This window comes from Chionomys nivalis, chromosome X (genome assembly GCF_950005125.1).
Source record: "Chionomys nivalis chromosome X, mChiNiv1.1, whole genome shotgun sequence".
Classification (NCBI taxonomy): Eukaryota; Metazoa; Chordata; class Mammalia; order Rodentia; family Cricetidae; genus Chionomys; species Chionomys nivalis.
This window is the reverse complement of record NC_080112.1, coordinates 23,298,093-23,312,910: the sequence shown is the minus strand read 5'-3', so window position 1 is coordinate 23,312,910 and position 14,818 is coordinate 23,298,093. Positions and strand designations below refer to the sequence as shown.

Here is a 14,818-nt window from a genome sequence, read left to right as displayed (position 1 = left end):
AGTTTTTAAGTCTTGAACTGTTTCCATTATCTGTTTGATTGTTTTTTCTTGGTTTCCTAGGGTATCATTCACTGATTTACTCAATTCTTCAAACTTTCTGTTATACTTCTCATCCATTTCTATAAGGGCATTTTTTACATGTTGTTTAAGGGCGTCAATCACTTTCATAAAGTCAATTTTATCTACTTCTTCATGATTAAGGTGTTCATGTCCTCCTGTTGTGAGGTCGCTGGGTTCTGGTGGTTTCATATAGTTTTTCAGATTGTTAGGTGAATTCTTGCATTGGCGCCTGCCCATCTCTTTCTCCGAATGCTCCCCTATGGATCTTCTTTTACCGGATCAGGTCTCCTTGCCTACTGATGTACCTTCGCAGTGATGGCTCTCTGCAGTGATAGCTCTCCTGGTGCTCTAGTGATGTCTCTCCTTGCTTGTTGCAGGCAGGCCAGTGAAACAAAGGAAGTCTCCTCTGCCTACTTGCCCTGAGGATTTGCCCCCAGCGCCAGACAGACTGAGCTGGATGGTGTTATGTGCCCAAAGAGGAAAGGGGGCAGAAGGAAGAAGGGTTCTGGATGCAAGCTGGGTGGGACAAGAAGAGAGAGGCAGTATGCGGGGTATAGAGCCCCTGCAGGGAGCCCAGGGAGTATAGGGAGGGGGATGAGGAACTTCAGAGTTCCCTGTCCAGGGCTGCTTCCGCCGCTGCTGGTCACAAACTCACCCCGCTGCTGTCTCTCCTGGTGCCGAGACCAGATCTCCATTCAGGTTGGGTAGATCGTAAACAAAGCTCCTACCTTGGTTGGTGCAGGCAGGCCAGTGAAACAAAGGAGGTCTTGCCTGCCTACTTGCCCTGAGGATTTGCCCCCCGCGCCAGACAGACTGAGCTGGATGGTGTTATGTGCCCAAAGAGGAAAGGGGACAGAAGGAAGAAGGGTTCTGGATGCAAGCTGGGTGGGACAAGAAGAGAGAGGCAGTATGGGGGGGTAGAGCCCCTGCAGGGAGCCCGGGGAGTATAGGGTGGGGGATGAGGAACTTCAGAGTTCCCTGTCCAGGGCTGCTTCCGCCGCAGCTGGTCACAAACTCACCCCACTGCTGTCTCTCCTGGTGCCGAGATCAGATCTCCGTGCAGGTTGGGTAGTTCGTAAACAAAGCGCCTACCTTGGTTGGTGCAGGCAGGCCAGTGAAACAAAGGAAGTCTCGCCTGCCTACTTGCCCTGAGGATTTGCCCCCAGCGCCAGACAGACTGAGCTGGATGGTGTTATGTGCCCAAAGAGGAAAGGGGGCAGAGGGAAGAAGGGATCTGGATGCAAGCTGGGTGGGACAAGAAGAGAGAGGCAGTATGCGGGGTGTAGTGGCCCTGCAGGGAGCCCAGGGAGTATAGGGAGGGGGATGAGGAACTTCAGAGTTCCCTGTCCAGGGCTGCTTCCGCCGCAGCTGGTCACAAACTCACCACACTGCTGTCTCTCCTGGTGCCGAGATCAGATCTCCGTGCAGGTTGGGTAGTTCGTAATCAAAGCGCCTACCTTGGTTGGTGCAGGCAGGCCAGTGAAACAAAGGAGGTCTCGCCTGCCTACTTGCCCTGAGGATTTGCCCCCAGCGCCAGACAGACTGAGCTGGATGGTGTTATGTGCCCAAAGAGGAAAGGGGGCAGAGGGAAGAAGGGATCTGGATGCAAGCTGGGTGGGACAAGAAGAGAGAGGCAGTATGCGGGGTGTAGTGGCCCTGCAGGGAGCCCAGGGAGTATAGGGAGGGGGATGAGGAACTTCAGAGTTCCCTGTCCAGGGCTGCTTCCGCCGCCGCTGGTCACAAACTCACCGCACTGCTGTCTCTCCTGGTGCCGAGATCAGATCTCCCATTTAGAGGTCTTTTATGTCTAATCTGTTTTATTGCATTGTCCGTAATTTTTTACTGTCTAGGAACATTTTTGTTTTGCACTTTTAAATCACTAAGTGCTTAAGAATCTAAGCTGTGACATTCCTAGGCCAAAAACAGGTATTGTGGCTTTCCCCGCCCAGTCCAACATGGCAGAGCTGCTTGTGCCTCTGAGCTGTGTACACTGCATTGCTAGCATGGAGATGCTTGTGCCACTGGGCCACTGCAGGCAATGTCCCCCTTTTAGGCACAAAGCAAGTCTAGTTGCCATCAAACAAACCATAGCACTTTACTCCAAATGCTCCATTCAAAAGCTCTGTCTCCGGCAAGAGCCAGACAGAGATTGCAATGGTGGCACAGCCTAGGAAGCAGCTTTTTTCCTGTTGTGGCTGCTGAGTCAGGGAAATTTCTCTGTGGCATGCCACCAACAACCAGCAAAAAGCTGTGTTAAACTCTGTTGTTGTTTTTTTTTTTCCTGTGTTTAAAATTAAGCTCTCTCAGGTTTTACAAGGATCCAGTTCACCATGTTGAGGCGCCAATTGTAGTGACGAGGCAAGCAGACCTGCTTTTCTTCCCACCCAGCTCCTGCATGGCTAGTTTTACATCCAAAATAACAACACACAAATTGTATTCATTTAAACACTTCCTGGCCCCTTATATCTAGCCTCTTCTTGGCTAACTCTCACATCTTAATAGATGAAAGCTGAAAAGAGGGGGGATTCAACAAGAAAAAAATCTGCCCAAATGAAAGATAGTGAAAGTCAGTAAAATTTAGGGAGAGACTAGGTCAAAACGGCAGTCTAATGTGCTAACACACATCCCCCTTCAAAGTTTTTCCAATGAAAATGAAGTGATATTCATGTTCACTAAAAATTTCATGAGGGCATTAGTGGGGAGAAAAAGCAAGTTCCTGGAGGAATGCTCAGGGCACTGAGGTGAAGGGTAAGGTGGAGGGAGGAGAGTAGCTTTGCCATGCTTCTCCTCTCTGCTTCCAAACAGGTTTGCTCAGGCCATGTGGGGGACAAGGCACATGAAATGGACAGTTGAGATTAAGAGTCACAGGTTCCAGCATTTTGGAGGTCCAAATCCTGTTCTGTATCCTCCGCCCCAGTGCAGCTCTCCAGCCCTTCCCAACAACACCAGGTAACCCATGAGAACACAGCACAGCAGCAGGCACCCAGCCAGGTGTCCAGCATTGCCTTTAGGCTCTGTGGGGCAGTGGGTGGTGGTTGCAGTAACGGAACAGGCCCATGGAGTGGGGTGGGTAAGATGGCCCTTTGTCCCCTTAGCTAACTGTCTCTTCCCTTTTCCCCAATGTAGTCATGGACCCAGACACCAGCACCTCATATTTCCGGACCACTGAGGCCCAAAGGGAACCCACAGATACAGCTGCTGGACATGAGTACTCTAAGAACTACACCAAGGAAACTGCAAACTTGACCAAGAAAAAACCTACGCAGAAGAGGCAGAGGAGTACATCTTCTTCATCCCTGGGCCAAAGGAATGTCGTGGGCTGCCGTATTTCTCACAAGTGGAAGGAAAGAGATTGTCCCATCACCCATTGGAGAGGAACGGTTCTAGATCAGGTGGCCATAAATCCCTCTGTCTATCAGGTGAAATACAATGGGATAGATTGCATTTATGGACTAGAACTTCATCAAGATGAAAGAGTGTTGTCCCTTAAAGTGCTCTCTGATACAGTAAATTCATTCCCAGTCCCTGATCCCAACCTTGTTGATACCATAATTGGCAAAGTGGTGGATCACATATTTGAGAATGAGCATGGCTCAAAAGATAAATGGAGGAACAAGGTTCTGGCACAAGCCCCTATCCTTAATACCTTCTTTTACATTACCTGTGTGAATGAACCCATCTTATACATGTATGAGCTTCTGGATGATTACAAAGAGGGCGATCTCCGAATCCTGCCAGTTTATAATGAGATTCCTCCACTAAATGTGGATCTGAAATTTGTGGGTGGTCTGATAGGAAAACATGTTGAATATACCAATGATGATGGAACCAAAAGAGAGGGCAAGATAATTGAAAAAGTAGAAGCCCTACCATCAGTGTATCTTATCAAATTTGACAATGCTTTTAAGTATGTTGGGAGCTCGCCATGGGCATAAGTTTGTCCTGATGAATACACATTTCTGTGTGTATGGCATGCTGTCTGTAAGCACTTTGCCTAGTGGAAAACACTGGGTGTGTTAGGTGGATGGAGCAGGGAAGGAGGGAACAGCTGTCAATTCAGCCTGTGAGAGAAGGGAGCTAGTATCATCTAAAAATGGAATGGGACTTAGCAGGTCTGGTCCTGAGGGGAGGAGGAGAAAGAACTGGAGTTGGGCTGTGGAGGAGGGGACTGCCTAGGGACAAGTGGAGAGGAGCCAAAGTGAGAGGAGGCTCCCTGTGGGTGAGACAGAGTGAAGGAAGAAAGATGGATTGGGAAGAGCAGGAGGGGTAATAGAGTGAAGCCTTCTGGCACCTTCTGGCTTTCAGAAAACCAAAGGAACTCCTGTAGGAGAATACACACAGCAGTGTGAAGAGGGACACAGGCAGAGTAGAAAAGGTCTGCTGTACAGGGAGGTCCCTGAGGAGAGCCTCTGGGACTTCAGAGGCCAGGAGGATCCACACATAGGACATAGTACGCTTTAAGCTTTACTGGGAGGAGCATTCCAAGAAAAATGGTCTGATGCATCCACCTTCTTCTTTCTGGCTGTTCATAGTGGCAATGGTCAGCTGTCGAGCAAGGCACCCGTGTTAGAGGGTCACTGAATGGCCTTTCTAAGGGCTTACTGGGAGAATTGGAAGCCAATGTCAAGTTTGTATCTACATATCAGGCTTGTGTGTTTTCAGAGAGTCTAACACAGCCTGAAGCCTACGCAATTAACAAGTGTTCCTGGCTAGCTCTGGGCAAAAGGCCAATACTTTCTTTGGGAAAATGGATCCTTGGTGAATCCAGGAATAGCAGTCCTGACACTGTCCTTCTGCTTGCTGGCATAGTCCTTGCCTTCCTGGGGGAATGGGGCATCTGATGGCTGTGCCTCATGTCTCCATGGTATAGAGAGAACTTGGCTGACCATGCTCTGCCATAGCCACCTGCCTCCATTAAGTGCCCAGGCAAAGGGAAACTGCCCTTCCTTAGGCATCCCATTCTGGTTAGACTTCCTGAAAAGCCTGTAGCAACTGACACCTTCTAGGTACCTCCTACCCAAACTAGCTCCGCCTTCCCTTTTAAACTCACAGCTACCCCTGATGGAGATGTGTGCATCTCTCTTCTGCAAGAGGGTGGTATAACCTTTGAATGGGGTTAGGGCTTGGAATTGTGGCTTTGCCTAAGTAATTCCTTTTGCTGGAAACTGCATTTTGAAAGGGCTGGACTACATGCGAAGAGTTATTGGGAATGCCAGGAAAGTGTCTCACAACTATGGAGTTCATAACATGGGTCCTTGTCATCTTCTGCTCTCTGTTGTCATTCACCAACCTTCCAAAGTCCCTCTGAGAACACTATGTGTGCTCTGCCTCCTCCTTCACCTGTTGTCTCCCAAGAGAACTGTGTTACTAGTTCTTGCTGTGGGGGTCTTCCTAAAGACATACCAGGAGCAAGCAAGGATCTGCCAGACACTGAAAGAAAGTGTTAAATCTCATCGATGCTCACCACCGAACAAGCATTGACTCTATAGACTGCCGCAAGACTGACACAGGAAAAGCACACCTCACAATGGCAGCTTTTGTTTTCTTTCCTACATCAAGTGGTTTTTTTCAGACAACATCTGTTGAAGGAGCTGTGGGCTGTGTTCAGGCCGCCCCAGCTCCCGGTCGCATGGCTAGCTTATACCCCAAAATAATGACACACAAACTGTATTCTTTTAAACACTGCTTGGCCCATTTCTATTCATGTGTGTAGCACCCCAAGGAGCGCTTACCGGGAAGATTCTAGCCTACGTCCATCCTGGGTCGGAGCTTTATCGCGTCTGCCGGGGAGAGGGGAGCATGGCGTCTGCTCCAGAGAGCAGAGCTGTCGAGTCTGTCTCTCAGAGGAGCTGCCCTGCATCTGATCTCACTTCCTCTTCCTCCCAGCATTCTATTCTGTCTACTCCACCCACCTATGGGATGGCCTATCAAATGGGTCAAGCAGTTTCTTTATTTTTAACCAATGACCTTCCTCCATCAAACATCTGCAGGTCCTCTGGGGAGCACTTCTCCCAGCTTCCATGTTTTGTTGGTTGGTTGTGTTTCTGCTGTGTTCTGCATCCAGTTAGACTTGTGGTAAGTTCATATCACATAAACACCCTGGGATAGGAACCATCTCCTGACAGGGATGCAAGGAAGGGTGGGTTGACCTCATTTACCTTGGAAAGGTTTTATTTGGTCACGCCTCAGTAAAATCTGAGTCCATGTCCTGGAAGGAGGTTTATTTGCAGCTTTAAGGCTAGAAGCATGGATACTTGTCTGATTTCATATGCTCAATCCCATGGATTCTTCATTCGTTTGTTTTTATCTTCATCCCATAAACACTTTGGGTGTGCTGTACCAGACAATGTTCAGGACACAGAGATGAGGTTAGTGGATATAACAGATGAACGGAGTTTATCCTCATGGAAATTCCTTTGTAGTGTGTCAGATGTGTAGTTAGCCATGTAGTTCGTAAATCTATGATAAATATTTTCATATTGATATGTGATAAAAAAAAAGGACACACCCAGGCCAGGATTGGGAAAATGAAGTTTGAAGATAACGCTCCATACAGAGAAACAGAGTGGCCAGGAAATGCTTCCCAGATCCTCTAGATTTGGAATGAAAACAAAGGTAGTGAGAGTGTGGCCCTTTGGCAGCAGTACAGGAGAAAGTGCATTCCAGGTAGAGTGATGACAGATGCTGAAGCTCAGAGAAGACCTGGCACATTTGAGGAGAAGCAGCTGGGATGGGAGCATGATGATGGGGGCTGATGGAGGGAGGTAGAGAACTATGGGAAGTGATCTCAGAGAAGTCACAAGGGTGTCAGAGAGACCAATGTTCTGCAGGTTACAACCTCTACAGTGGAATTCTGGTTTTCCCTTGACTGAGACTGGGAGATAGTTGGGCATGTAAAGCAGAAGTACAGCATGATTTGTGTTACATTTTAACAGGAACACTCTGGCACCTCCAGATAACCTTTTTAAGCTCTTGAAATCAGGAGTACAAAAAAGCAAATATACCAATTTGAAGGTGTCGGTAGATGAGAATATATTTTACACCCAAGAATTATGCCATAGTATACTTCAGATATTCTTGGAGATAACAATTACTCATCAATTTTTTTCTTTTTCAGCAGTGTTTAGGAATCTTAGCCAACTCAGTGAGGTCTTTGTGTCAAATACAATCCTGTGTGTACTAGAGATGAGTCATTTATTAAGATTTAGATGCTCACTTACCCAGATGAGTCTTCCAGGCTGAGAATGTCCCCAAGGTGGGATGTGAGCCAAAGTAATGTAAATTCTCTGGAGCAATATGCGCTTTGTGAATACACTGCTAAGCCTAGTGTCTAGATCCCATGAGAAAAGTAAAGATCCTATTTTTCTATGCCTAGGGTATGAATGTCATTATCCCACATAAGTTCATAGGGCATGACTGTATTAGGAGGTGTGGCTTTGTTGGAATAGGTGTGATCTTATTAGAGGAAGTATTTCATTGTGTGGGTGGGCTTTGAGCTTCCAGCCTCAGTTCCTTCCCTTTTCCATCTCCCTCTTGGGGAGGTAGCTTCTTCCTCTCCCTATTTCTCACTTTCCCCCTTCTCTCTCTTACTTCTCTCTGCCCCCTCTCTATCACTCATGTCTCTCTTCTCTCTCTTTCTCTTTTTCTCTCTCTGCTTCTCTGCTCATCTCCCTTCTCCTTTTCTCCTCCATAACCCACTGAATAAATATCCACCCTCATTCTGCATGGCTTGCATATCCACGTCTATGTATCTTGTTGCCTGTGCTTGTCTCCCTGCCCTGGACAGCCACTGCTTGGGGACCTGCAGCGTTTCTGCTTCCTGACACTGCCAGGGATCTGTAGCATTTTTAATTTTTCCATTACACCTTATATAATACTCAATGAAAGTACTGGTAGTAAGAATAAAGATCTTGTCAGCTCCATCAAATCTCTATGAGCATCTGAAGTCTTGTACCAAATTGTCAAGTTCATCCCAGCTATGGCCTGAGCTGTTGCAGTTATCAAGACTGTAAGACCATTTTAGAAACTGATGCCACAGGCAACACAGTTTTGGACATCTATTGTATCTTCTTTTTACTACGGCCACCTGTGTATTAGGATATACTTTCCTTCACATAACAAAAACTGTAATATGACTCAATCAATATGCCTTGTTTTTTGTTTGTTTGTTTTTGAAACAGGGTTTCTCTGTAGCTATGGACTCTGTCCTGGAACTAGCTCTTGTAGACCAGGCTGGCCTCAAACTCACAGAGATCTGCTTGCATCTACTTCCCAAGTGCTGGTATTAAAGACATGTGCCACCACTGCCTGGCAGGCACTGTTTTTTAAATTTCCAGAGTGTAAATATGATTTAAAGAAAAAATGTTTGTTACCCCTCACAGGGAAATTCAATCCCAGATTCTTCTATCTATGAAATTACTGGCTAGATGAAAGTCATTGACTCACAAAACTTGGGCTAAGTATTTGAGCCTGGTTCATCGATGTGCAGTATAACTGAAACCTGAGATTGTCTGTTGGCTTGTTGTGCATGGTAAATCTCACTGGGATAATGTATGTAGAGTCAAAACATTTTCAGAATTGAGTAATCTCAGTTTCTACAACTTAAGGCTATTTTCTCAGGTCTCAGTTATATTCCACTAGGTCAGAGGTTCTCAACCTTTGAAAAATGACCCTTGGGAGTGAAACAGCCTTTTCACAGGGATTGCATATCACCTAGCCTGCATATCAGATATTTACACTATGATTCATAACATTAGAATAATTACTGCTATAAGGTAGCAATGGACACCATTTTATGGTAGGAAGTCAACACTACACGAAGAATTGCATTAAAGGATCACAGCATTAGGAAGGTTGGGAACCATTGTGTTAAATGAAGTTTTGTATACTTTGGCTGATTCACAGAATATTGGAAATGGACTAGAGATTAGGTCTGTCATTTGTCACTGAAAAATCTAGAAAAAAAAATTTCTGCTGCTGCTTCTGCCAAACCTGAGTTTTTCATGCATGTGGTCACCACACTAATTAAACACTTTCTGATGAGACCAAAATAATGCCCCAGAATTAGCATGCACTATCTAAATTGTTAGAATTTGTGCCTGGATCCATCTCTGTAGCATACTGCCAAAACAGAGATTAAAGTGTACACTTCTACACCTGTTACAGTTTACTACTAGGTGCCAGGCTTATTAATCTTTCCAAACTCTGTCTATAAGTGAGAGTTGTCACACTGCATGAGGCATTTCCTCTCCCATGGTTACTAACACATTTGTTGTACTAGATTTTATCACCTTTAGTGCTTGCTAGTTGTGCCTTACTACCACTAAAACTTTTTCAGATGCGTGTCCTGGGTCCAATCTACTGAGGCACCTCTGGATACAATATCAGGTAATTGATGCTAACATACCATGAATTTATATTTTGATGTAATTTTCCAAAGGTGTAACTCGTGTCTTAGTGAATTATCTCTTGCTGTAATAAAATATCCTGATTAATGTAACTCAAAGAAGAAAGAGTTTATTTTGAGCTTCTGGTTTCAAGGGGTTAATATTCCATGATGCTGTAGTGGTGGTAGCAGGCAGCAGGCAACTGAAGTAGCAGCTGAGAGCTCATGTCTTCAACTGCAAAGAACCTGAGAGCCCACTGAAAGTAGCACACTTCTTCTAGCAAGGCCACACACCTTTTGTCTATCAAATAAGGACCTAATATTCAAATGCTTCAGATTTATGGGAAGTATTTAAAGTAACACATTCTTATTTAAATATCACATGTATATCATGTGCTGTTTTATGTTGGATGTATGTGATCTGCTTTATGATATTGATTTTTCTGGGTATTGCAGTTAAGAGACTGCACGATGCTGGGCCAAGGTAGGCTATGTCTTTAATCCTAAAACTTGGGAGTCAGAAGCAGGAGGATCCCTGAATTTAAGGCCAACCTTGTCTACTGCATGTATTTCAGGACATCCAGGGCTTCACAGAGAAACTCTTGGAAACTGTAGCTTTATGGCTACAAAAATACAAATTAAAAAATAAAGAGACTGGGCAGTGATGGCACATATCTTTAATCCCAGCACTTGGTATGCAGAGGCAGGTGGATCTCTCTGTCTGGACTGTCCCACAGAGAAATCTCAGAAGAGACTTTGAAATGTCACCATTTTCACTTGCAGAGTTTTGGACATTTGAGTCATTTGAATTGGTTAAGAACTGTCTTATTATTAGGCTAATATATGATAAGATGTATATAAGTATGTTTCAGACACACATGCTGCCATTAATTAGAGTTAAATTTAGTTGAATTTCTTATGTATTTTCAAATATGCCCTTAATTTGCTATTAGAGATTATGTGCGCTGCAATGGAAGTGTTCTCTGTTTTCTGGGTTGTTTGATGATTTTCTTCAGATGAATCCTCTAGGAGAATGATACATAACAGTGTTATGCTTTCTTCCCAGATTGCGTGAACATAATAATGAATGTCCAATAGATAATGAGAAAATAATCCAAAATGATGATAATTCTTTTGTTTTATTTTTCACCTGCCTTGAAATACTCGAGTGTTATGTTCGAATTGCTGAGAGTTAAGAAATGAACTTTTGATAATGAACCAATGGATAGCAAATTCAAAGGTTGTCATATATTGAAATTCATCTGAGTGTTCAAATGGTGTGTGTACCAAATAAGGCTTGTTCTTGTAGCATGTCTGAGTAATTTAGAGGTTCTTATACACAGAAAGGTTTTAAGGTGCATTGCCTACATGACACCCTGTTCCCCACATTCTGAGCTAAAGTAATAGAGTTAAAAATGGAAAAGGGTATGTGTTAGTTCCCGCCATCACAGCCGCTTGTCTCTGCTGTCAAAACAGTTCCCTCATCACCTGTCACCAGGTGCCTTTCCACAATCAGCTATGCAACATGTGTGCCCTTTATAAGAGTCCCTGAGGCACAGCTCACCCTCTTCACAACTCTTTACCTCTCTTGTCTCTCATCTCAATTGCCTCTTACTCTTCTCTTTGCCTCTTCTTCCCTCTCTTGCCTCTTCTTTTCTCTCGTTTCTCTTCTTCGTCTTGTCTGTCTGTCTCTCTCAAGTCCCTACTCCAATAAGGCCTTTCACTCTTCTGCTCTCCCACTCCCCCAATAAACCTCTTTCACTGACTCTGTTGCATGTGGCACATTTCCTTAGTGGCATACCTTCGCAGGGCCCACTGAAAGATACTCACTGTCACCTTTCTTTTTTTTTTTTTTTGTTCATTGGTGCTGAGACTTAATAGGTTCTCCTGGTGTTTGGTCTATCCATGCTGGAACCCTTCCTACCTGCTCTGCTTGCAACAGATCCATTGTCTTCCACCTGCAACAGATCTGCTTTCTCAGTCACCTAAGGATTTTGTCTTCCATTCAATACCAGCGATTGGATCTCTAGTGAGGCTTCCCACATCTGACTATTCCCCTGGATGTGAGTCTTCATTTCTTGAGCACAGTCCTCTCTTCACCTTATGGCTTTTCATGAAGTCTGGTACCTGATGCCTGTGTATCTCTAGGGCTCAGAGTGTGTAATATGATGGCCTTCTTGTTGGGGTTTCTGTCCTGCCCAGTTCCCACAGCTTTTAGCCCCAAAGAAAATCACACAAAGATCTCCATAAGTAGTAATCTGATTGGCCCATTAGCTCAGGCTTCCTATTAACTCTTATAAATTATATTATCCCATTATTATTATCTATGTTAGACACATGGCTCAGTACCTTTATCAGCGGGGCAGGTCACATCCTGCTTTTTTGGTGTCTGGACAGGACTGCAAAAAGAACTTCCTTCTTCCCAGAATACTCCTGTTCTCCTTGTCCCACCTCTACTTTTTGTCTGGCTGTCCAGCCTATACTTCGTGCCTGGCTACTGGCCAATCACCGTTTATTTAAAACATAACTGACAGGATACAGGATTTTTCCCCACCAAAAGTGCTTGACCCCTCTTCTTGCTTGACGATGGAGGCACCAAACACCTTGTGCCCACTCAATCTGATCTTGTCGGTATCCCCAGGATGCCAGGACATTCAGGCTTTGGACCTTCTTCCTCTACCTTATCCTTAGGAACTGTGTCACACACCTCCTTGCTCCCACTGGTGATGTGGGAGTGTCATATATCAATCTGTTGATTTCATTGGTTAAGTAATAAGGAAACTGCTTGGCCCTCATAGGTTAAAACATAGGTGGGTGGAGTAAACAGAACAGAATGCTGGGAGGAAGAGGAAGTGAGCTCAGACTCGACAGCTCTGCTCTCTGAGAGACAGACGCCATGTTCTCCTCTCCAGAGCAGACACGATGAAGCTCTGACCCAGGATGGACGTGGGCTAGAATCTTCCCGGTAAGCGCACCTTGGGGTGCTACACACATGAACAGAAATGGGCCAAGCAGTGTTTAAAAGAATACAGTTTCCGTGTAATTATCTCTGGTGTAAAGCTAGCCGTGCAGGAGCTGGGCAGGATGAAAAGCAGGCCTGCAGCTCCCACTACACACTGGGATGTCTTTTGGAGGCCCACTGACCACTGCTTTCAAATAAAACCTGGCCCCAGGTAGACCAGGCAGTCAGGGAACCAAAGAAGAATTCTCTACTCTTTTTTCTTTGTCCAAGACCTGCTTGCGTCTGCTCTCCCTCTCTAAACTTTGTAAATGTCCTGTCTATGTTTGTTGTAATGTGGGTGTCAGAGATGGAGAGGCCAGCTTCATCTTGCTCAGCATATGCCAGCGCTCCCCTGTAATAGCTGCTGATATAACCCTCAATAAAGTATGTAAGATGCAAAGGAAGGTCCTGTTTGCCGGCTTAGGACCCCAAGGTTATATCCCTCTTTAAGGGTGAAGTCTGAGAAGTGTAGTGCTAGGGCCTGAAGTAGGGCCTGTTGGAGCTCCTGAAAGGGTTTAGTACAGTGTGAGAAGGGGTTCATGTGAGGGGTCAAGGGGTTAGCAAGAACAGAAAAAGAGGGGGTCCAGGAACATAAGAAGCCACCTATTCCTAGGAATAATAAAATCTCCTCTTTAGTAGAGGGGACTGTGAGAGACTGGATTTGGTGTTTTATATCCAAGGTCATGACTTTGTGGCTTGGGGTAATGGTTAGACTCAAGTAGGTGACTTGAGGGGTAGACAGTTGGGCCATAGAAGATGAGATTCTATAGCCCTCTTTGGACAAGAAATTTGGAAGTGCAGAGGTGTCAATTTGACTAATTTGTAGGGAAGGACTGCAGATGAGCAGGTCATTTACATAATGCATGAGTTTAGATTTGAGGAGATACAAAGAGAGTGGAGTAGGGGCTAGGGCCTGGTCAAATAGGTGTGGGCTGTCCCAGAAGCCCTGGGGTAGGACATTCCAAGTAAGCTGGGTAGTGAGAGGTGAGTGTCAAGATCAGTCCAGGTGAAAGCAAAAGATGTTTGTGACTGGGTGTTGAGAGGGATAGAGCAGAGGAGTCCTTGAGATGTAGGACTGAGAAATGGGAGGTCCCTGAGCACAGTCCTCTCCTTGCCTTCTGGCTTTTCTTGAAGTCCTAGTACGAGGCAACACTGTATCTCTTGGGCTCAGAGCTCTTGACCCTAGTTCTTGTGCCATGATGGAGGTACTGAATAGCTTTTGCTCACTCAGTCTGATCCTCCCCATGTCTCTGGTTCTTCTGGACATTGAGAATTTGGATCATCTTCTTCTGCCCCATCCTTGGGAGCTGGATCATACTCCTTGCTCCCACCGGAATTTTTTTTTTTTTTTTTTGAGACCATCTGACCACTGCTTTTAAAGACCTACTTGATTCTGTCTGCTGTCCCTCTCTAAACTTGGTAAATTTCTTGTCTATATTTGCTGCTACCTGGGAGTCAGAGACAGAGAGGCCAGCTTCATTTTGCCCAGCACACACTAGCTCAGCCCTGAAGTATCTGCTGATCTAACCCTCAATAAAATACGCATGGATCTTTTGTCTGTGAGTGAATCTAATTCAAAATTTAGAGTTCAATTCTCCCTACATTACTTTCCTCATGGACACATGTGTGCTTGTCTGGCTCCTGCAGCCTACTACATACATGTGGGCATTTCTCTTGCTTGCTTCCATCTCCCAGCAGACTGGGAGACCCACAGCTTAAGCTCTAGTCCACTATATTCTCCATGTGGCTTTCAAGACTCACATGGGCACCTTCCTTCTTTTTTTCCCTTTCCTGGTTTTCTCTCACCTTGCAGCCAGGCTGCAGACTCACTATTATTCCTGCCTGCAGTCCTGCGGTTTATTTTCATGCTCAACTTTTTCCTGGAACTTAAAGGAACACACTTGTACAGTGTTTCACTTCACAACCCACTCCCTCTTCCTCCACGGACTCAGATTTTATTACAACATCATGGCCTCAGTACAAATCAGTGGCCCAAACTGGCAAATTTTGTTTGCAAATTCTCACAAATCATTAAAAATTGCTATAGCCACAGACAAAGGATCCCTAAGTATCGTATACCTAACCTTACTTTGCTCTACTTCAGTCTCTTACCTCTAAGGCTCTACTTCCCCACTCCTAAAATCCTTTTATCTCTGTAATTTCTTTGCACTCTGATCTCATAAAAATAATATCTTAGATTATTCTGCAGACCCTTACTTCAGGATTTCTAAATTACTAATTGGGTATGGTTTTAAATCTGTATTGTTTGTAACAAAATTTGACATTAAACTTATACAAAAGGCTTATAACTAAAATTCCATATGTGTGTGTGTGTGGGTGTGGGTGTATAATTCAACTTCTGTTTAAGATTG

The 14,818-nt window shown here is 45.0% G+C and overlaps 1 protein-coding gene across 1 annotated transcript; it reads left to right on the top strand.

Moving 5' to 3' along the window:
• Nucleotides 1-3,188: 3,188 nt before the first annotated feature.
• LOC130867555 (spindlin-2-like) lies at nucleotides 3,189-3,995 on the top strand. Its single transcript, XM_057759602.1, has one exon. It carries the CDS (start codon nucleotides 3,189-3,191, stop codon nucleotides 3,993-3,995), a length of 807 nt encoding a protein of 268 aa, XP_057615585.1.
• Nucleotides 3,996-14,818: the final 10,823 nt, after the last annotated feature.